Source organism: Malus domestica, chromosome 03, assembly GCF_042453785.1.
Source record: "Malus domestica chromosome 03, GDT2T_hap1".
Lineage (NCBI taxonomy): Eukaryota > Viridiplantae > Streptophyta > Magnoliopsida > Rosales > Rosaceae > Malus > Malus domestica.
In genome coordinates this window covers 31,081,008-31,088,929 of record NC_091663.1, presented here as the reverse complement: position 1 = coordinate 31,088,929, position 7,922 = coordinate 31,081,008, and the positions used below count along the sequence as shown (strand labels likewise).

Sequence of the window (7,922 nt, the reverse complement as noted above, 5' to 3'; positions counted from 1 at the left end):
AAGAAACCAAAATTTCCACCTGAGCATTGCTTTCTCCCATTAGAATTTCCCTTGCTTTCTCGCATAATATTCTCACCTACAATGAAGCAATGAAGAAATGATTATGTACATATAAACGATTTTGATACTAAAAGACAGAAGATAACCTTTTTTTTTTAATAGAAAACATAATATAACTTAAAAGGTGCTTAAACATCATCACGTAGCAACAACATTCTATTGAGCAGCGCCTGGGTTTTAAGAAATGGAAAACGGAATCGGATAAAGTAATGACAACGAACTTGGATTATAGGTTTCTACCGTGCCTTTGTGAGCTGTCCTTAGTTGAGCAACATATTCAAATATTTTCTTGATGGCTTCCACTTACAAAGGTAAAAGCAGAAGATCAAAAATCATACCGCAAGTGTCCCTGTAGAACCTTTCCAAATGAGGAAAAATAAAGGAAAATATCAAGGCTGACCTACTCAACCAAAAACTCAGTTTCAACAAAATTTGTTAATTGCACATCTTTGTTCTTCTCAGCAACCTGTTAGTCGTAAATTCGAGGATGAACATAGTATAGTAAGATTGTTAATTCATAACACGAACCAATCGATGTTACTGTTACAAAATATAATCAACTAAACCTAATCATCTTATGTTAAGAAGACATCATACGATAACAATGAATGTCTTACACTATGCAAGTGGAGCAGCTTTCATTTGCCAATTTCTCAAGCGATAATGCAACCTCCATTGCTGAATAAAAAAATTCAGACTGAGAAGAAATCAAATCCAATGCAGACAGCAGATAAAATTGAACCCAAAAGGCAGAAGCCTTCTCTAACAATAGATACATATAAACAGTCGCTTGGGATATAGATACGGGTGTACCTAGAAGAATAGAGACCCACTAAGAATGTCTTAAGACTGTGCAAGTGGAGCAGCTTTCATTTGCCAATTTCTCAAGTGATAATACAACCTCCATTGCTGAATAAAAAAATTCAGATTGAGAAGACATCAAATCCAATGCAGAGAGCAGATAAAATTGAACCCAAAAGGCATAAGCCTTCTCTAACAATAGATACATATAAACAGTTGTTTGGGATATAGATATGGGTGTACCTGCATTACATCACTACAAACAAAAATAAAAAGAAAATGAAATATTTCCAACTTGGTGGCTAAGAAACCAAAAAAAGTATTGAAGTTTTTTCCCTTAAGAAAATACACACAAAAATTCCACCAGAAATTGCAATTCCCACAAATCCAACAGCAAATCAAGAAACCCCATGGCCCCATTTTCCTTCCCAAATTTTCCAGGTAACCAAACAGACCCCAACTCAACCCTAACTCCAAATCACTTAACAATGGGCGGAGAACACATTTATATAACATGAAATTAGAATTTGGGTTGGAGAGAGTTACCAGCTGTGTCACATAGGCCCAAGTTCATAGTGGTGCCTTCAACAACAACATTTGCACTGAATATATCAAACACAGTTGGTATATAGTCCTGATGACCTCGATTAAGAATGGCAAAAACGTTCCCCTTAAACCTACCCCCAAATGGCACAGCCTACCCCCATACTCCTCCCTTACTTTTTCTCCCTAAATCCATACCTCCCTCCCGGAGAATCCTCTCCCCTACCCCATGCTCTCCCTCATCTCTCTCTACAATAGACAGAAAACTCATAAATTATCAAGAATTAATAAAGAGAGAACCCATTAATGTACAATCACATTAGAACTGGAGCAATTTCCTCCGATTTTAGCCAACACATGCCGCTTAACCAAATCTACACTGAGCTCACAATAATTTATCCTTATAAATTGACAGTCTTCAGAGTACGTTATAAATAGTTTTCTTGAATTTAAGCGAACACAACCAACTTAATCAAATTTACAGTGAGCAAACACAACCAAATCTAAAAATTCAAACTTGCACAAAACCCATTTCCAAATCCAAACTTACAGTTCTAAACAAAAATTAAATTTGACAGAAAACTCATAAATCATCAAGAACTCAATAAGAAAAGAGAGACCCAGTTAGTCTAATCACCTTAGAATTGAAGGTATTCCCCCTAAGTTTAACCAACAACCAACCAAATCCAAATATCGAAATTTGCACAGAAACCCCATTTTCCAAATCCGAATTTACAGTTCTAAACACAGAATTTTTTTACAGAAAAACCATAGATCGGCAAGAATTCAACAAAGAAAAGAGAGAAAAGTTCTGTGGGTTTAAATAAAATTTCTCCTGAAATATTCATTAGTTCCTCTACAATCTCTGCTATATTTTCAGATGATCACCGTTTAATCAGTAAAAGCATTACAAACATACTATTAAAAATGGTGGTTGTCCTTCTTCTTCTCAAACTTCTCTTGTTTGAGCTACTCCCTTGTGCAACTCCATTATCCTTCAACTTCTCCTCCTTCCCAAACGGCCTCACCAATTTATTTATCCAGGGAGATGCTTTCGTCGACGGCATGTTCCTCCGCCTGACTAAAAGCGCTGCCGACATCTCACAGAACCAAAGCGTCGGCCGAGCCACCTACTCTCAACCCTTCCTCCTCCGCGAGAACGCCACCGGAAAACTCGCCGATTTCACCACAAACTTCACATTCGTCATCGACTCTGTAGGCAAAACGCCCTACGGCGACGGACTCGCCTTCTTTTTGGCGCCAAACGGATCCTTACTCAACACCACAATAAGCCAAGGCGGCGGTCTAGGCCTCCCCGTCATAAACCCGCCAAATAATGAGTCGACGAATCTGTAACCCTTTGTGGCAGTTGAGTTTGATATCTTCACGAATCTCGTCACTTCCGTCGAAGATCCTGTCGGCGAACATGTTGGTATTGACATCAACTCTCTCAAGTCTAAGGTTACAAAGCCTTGGAATGGATCCATTACAACCGGAAGGGTCAATACTGCTCAGATTCGCTTCGATTCTGGATCAAAAATTCTTAGTGTTGTTTACACTAGTTTTGTAAATGGTGTCCCAGTATGGAGGAATATTAGTTACATTGTAGACCTGAATGAGTACTTGCAGGGTTATGTTATTGTTGGGTTCTCTGCCGCAACAGGGGCTTTAACAGCTCTACATAAAATCAACTCATGGAATTTTAGCTCTGCAGAACTGCGCGGTGAGAATGAGTTTAACAACTCAGCGCCGGTGGTTCCCGTGCCAGAGCCGAACCCCATTGTTGTGCCCGAGCCAGGAAATGGGGTCAACGTCGGACTGGTTGCTGGGTTGGTTGTTGGGTTGGTTTTGGTTCGGTGCATTTGTTGGAGGAAGGGCAAAACAGGGGGAAGTAGTGATGATGAGGATTCTATGGTGAACGACTCGATCGATGAGGAATTCGAGAAGGGGATGGGCCTGAAGAAGTTTTCGTACAAAACATTGGCTCAATCCACGGGTAATTTCGATGAGGGAGAAAAGCTTGGAGAAGGAGGATTTGGTGGGGTTTATAGAGGGTTCATAAAAGACTTGGACTCGTATGTTGCTGTTAAGAGGGTGTCAAGTCGGTCTAGACAGGGGATGAAGGAGTACGCGGCAGAAGTAAGGATCATCAGTCGACTCAGGCATCGGAATCTGGTGCAACTCATCGGTTGGTGCCATGAAAAAGGAGAGCTCCTGCTTGTTTACGAGTTCATGTCCAACGGAAGCTTAGATTCCCATTTGTTCAAACCGAAAACCTTGTTACATTGGGAGGCAAGATACAGAATTGCTCAAGGCTTGGCATCCGGGTTGTTCTATCTACACGAAGAATGGGTTCTATCTACACGAAGAATGGGAACAATGTGTGCTGCACAGGGATATTAAATCGAGCAATATTATGCTGGATTCAAATTTCAACGCCAAACTTGGGGATTTAGGATTAGCTCGACTTGTGGATCATGGCAAACAATCGCAAACAACAGTTCTAGCTGGAACCATGGGATACATGGCTCCAGAATGCGTTACCACAGGAAAGGCAAGCAAACAAACAGATGTCTACAGCTTCGGAGTTGTTGCTTTGGAGATAGCTTGCGGGAGAAAACCCATTGATCCAAAGTTTGGAAGGACTCAAATTAACATGGTGGAGTGGGTTTGGGAGCTTTATGGAGAAGGGAAAATCATTGATGCAGCTGACCCTAAATTGTGTGGAGAGTTCGATGTGAAACAGATGGAGTGTTTGTTGATTGTTGGGCTATGGTGTGCTCATCCGGATTACATGATGAGGCCTTCGATACAACAAACAATTCAAGTACTTAACTTCAAAGTTCCGTTCCCCATTCTCCCATCAAAGATGCCGGTGGCCAGCTACTTATCTCTTCCGGTATCATTTTCAACCTCGTCGAGTTACAATACTGATTTGGAAAGACGTTAGATAGAGTCTTCGGGTCATGGTTAAAACACCAACTCCTCACAATTCACCTCATCTTCTGCATCCAATTCTTCTCCATCAGCCTCACTTTTGTATACAAGGTAAATTCAATCTCACTCTGTTATATGAATATATAAATTTGCGTGTAATACATTTTTTTATAGTGAATATCTTTAAGTAAACATGTTCGACGACATATATAGTTATTACTTTGATGATGATGAACTTACCATCATGTCGTAATTATATGTTATACTCATAAATTTATAACAAGAGATTGCAAGAGGGTTTGAACTGGGAAAGCAGTAAGTGAAAGAGAGGTTCTTTGTACCAGGGCATTCAGAAACTTACATGCCAAAATGCACAGAGAAAGAGCGTCAAAAGAAAAACCCAATACTCAAATATGACCACCAAGTTCAAACGACGACATCCATGTCTTCTCAATGTCTATGCATTCGGACAACAAAACGTAAACAAAAAATCAGCTGCCAAACATTCGTTCCTTCAGTGTTCAGCTGCCGTCCATTCATTCCTTCAGTTTTCACATCAAACAAACCCGAACACATATAGATAAATATATTATGCACTCTTGAATCTAGATACTATTGTAGTTTCAACAAGACAGTGAATCGAAAAAAGGATACTTGTAAAGTGTAAACAATGCAAAATAAAATACAACAAAGTTCATTATTTGTGTAGTTTTGGAATGAAACAGAACTATTGATCAGATAGTCCAAGGATATTTTCGACTTGTGTTCGATGAAAACAATGACTGTGTGCTGTAAAAACACTCGTTTCTTGGTTTACAAGAAAAGATGATCGCTCTACTTTTTAGTTGACAAGTAACTTGCGAAATGTCTCTAAGTTCGATACTATGGTTATCCCTTCCGCAAAGCTTCTACCCCTCCTCCTCTTCCTTCTGTTTATCCCTTCTGCATCTCTATTGACGTTTTGATTCATCATTTTTCTTCTGAGTAAGTTTGTCTGATTATTTTCCTACGTTTTTGTCTCCTCCTGCAGAAAATTGAAACCATATTTTACGTACGCCGTTTTCAAGAAATTCACAGAAGAGAGATAGAAAGGGATAAAGTAGTACAAACGTACCTCAGGTCAACTGGCCTCGATCCTATGGATTCCCTCATGATCTTCGCCGAAATCAACATCGGAGCCATTTTTTATGCGCGCCGTTTACATTTTTGGTTTATTCAGTATTCTCTCTTTCCTTTAATATCCACACAATTATGATTGATTTTTCAGATATTCAAAATGCAGGAATAAAGAAAAAAGGAGGAGGACAGGAAAGTCCTCTTCATGTTAGTTTTCTTTTGCAGGAAAACCCATTTCATGTTAGTTTCCTTTTGCTTTATCTTACTTCTTACAACAAATGCAAAATCCTATAAGATTAGGTGTTCTGTATAATAGCCAAGTTATTAATCCAGCCATTACTTTTAATCTCCAATAGTCACAATTAATTTTAACCTAAACGAGCTCTCTCCAAGGTTCCTCTCAACAAAACTTCCTAGGATTGTATTCAAAATCAATAATGAATGCAATTCATCCACTGAAACTTAAAAAGTAATGGCAGCTTGGTTATTATATCCAAAATCATATCTCATACGAGATTGCATTTGGTTCTGCAGTGGTTGTACATTTTTCTTCATGATTTTGGCCAAAAGGTTGTTTGCTAAAAACCTATCACGGTACAAAAAATAAATAAAAAAATAAACCAAACTGCCTGCCTTTAGTTTGATGGACTACCAAGATTCTTATCTACCTTTGCAATTGCATCTTTGTTGCGAATCTAATTTATCCTTCTCTTTTGCAGTTTATTGATATAGGCCGACAATGACCAATCTCCATTGAGATAAACAAACATTTTGCATTCTTTAAAAAAAAAAAAAAAAAAAAAGTGTTGTACAAGCAATCAGTAGAGACAAAAGCGACAATTAATAAACTAATTGCAGCGATTACAAGCTTCAACCCATGACCTTGCCTATTGTCAAACCCAGCTGAACAATAAAAATGTTACTTATACTCGAAGTCCCGTTTTTGAGTCCCTCCCTCTGTAAATTAATGTAACTTATCCTACCTGTTGCAAAAAATAATATAAAATAAAACTAGTTATAACTCATTTCTCGTATCATTCATATAGTTTCTTTTCACCTCTTTAGAAAACAAAAGATCAAAAAAATAAAAATAAATATGTACATCTAACAATTGAAAATTCCCTTCGACAAGAAAAAAAAACAATTGAAAAGTCCCAACTCTCACATCAAGAACAATTCCCAACAATTTCAAGCACCATCGTCAATCCTTTCCCGACGAAGATTTTGAAAGACGAAAAATCCATCATAGATTCAATTTATTTTTTTGTGACTGACATACGGAGTGATACACCACGTGTTACTATACAAATGGTGGGATATGTTTATTAAAAAGTTAATAACTTAAAAAATAAAATTTCCTACAACTTATATAAAAACACGTGATGTACCACAGTGTTCCCGTCACAATAAAAAAATTGATTTTTCAGTGTGACCGTATTGGAAGATGAGTGTAAGTAGGTTTAAGTAGGTTAGTTGTTTTCATCAGCTAAGAAGTGTAAGTAGGTTGGCTGTGTAAATCATATGTCTTGTGTCCTTAATTCAAGGGATATCTAACTTGTGTCCTTAATTCAAGGGATCTCTCTTAACTGTAAAGCAATTTTAGGCGTGTGTTATGGGAGGTCAGAAGGTTATGTCTTCTACCTTGCCTATATAGTGTAACCAAGTCTCTTGTGTAAGATACAATTCATTAATATACAAAAACCTTCAAATTACAACATGGTATCAGAGCAGTAACCCTAACAGACCTGTCTCTGTATATCCTTGTGTGTTAAACTCCTTCTCAACCTTCTAGAATGGCTGAAGAGAGCTCAGTTAATCTAGAGGTAGAAACCTCTCATGCTTCTCCGTCTTCCATCTTGTCCGACGTTGATGTAAACCCAAACCAACGTCTAAGTTCAGTATTATTAAATGAATTTAATTATCTTCCATGGGAAAGAGCTGTGACACTTGCTTTGGGAGGACGATCGAAACTCGGCTATGTCAATAGAGCCTTTCCTATTCCTGAAATCGAGTCACCAAAGTATGACGCATGGCTCTGCAAAGATCAGCTTGTTATGTCATGGTTGCTTAACTCTATGGAACGAAAGATTGCTGAGATCTTCAGCTATGCCAAATCTTTCATGCATCTTTGGAAAAATCTTAAAGAGATGTATCCAGAATAATGTTGCTCGAGTTTTTCAACTTAAGAAAGACATTGCTGGGTTGCAACAGAAAGGGAAATCATTTGTACAGCACCTTGGAATATTGACAACGATGTGGAATGAACTCAATGTTTATCGCCCTCACACCACCGACACTAAAGTGCTGCTGAAACGTGCCGAGGAAGACAAAATATTCCAACTATTGGCAAGCTTAAGTTCATACTTTAAGGATCTTCGAAGCCACATTCTCATGAACGCTAACCTTCCTTCTTTTTCAAGCATCTGTGCTACTATTCAAAGGGAGGAAGTTCGTAGAAAGATGAT

The 7,922-nt window shown here is 38.2% G+C and overlaps 1 protein-coding gene and 1 pseudogene across 1 annotated transcript; both read left to right on the top strand.

Moving 5' to 3' along the window:
• Positions 1 to 2,264: 2,264 nt before the first annotated feature.
• Positions 2,265 to 4,449, top strand: LOC139194274 (L-type lectin-domain containing receptor kinase IX.1-like; annotated as a pseudogene).
• A 2,801-nt stretch (positions 4,450 to 7,250) lies between these two features.
• LOC139194804 (uncharacterized) lies at positions 7,251 to 7,619 on the top strand. The gene has a single exon (XM_070819719.1). It carries the CDS (start codon positions 7,251 to 7,253, stop codon positions 7,617 to 7,619), a length of 369 nt encoding a protein of 122 aa, XP_070675820.1.
• The last annotated feature ends 303 nt before the right edge of the window (positions 7,620 to 7,922 follow it).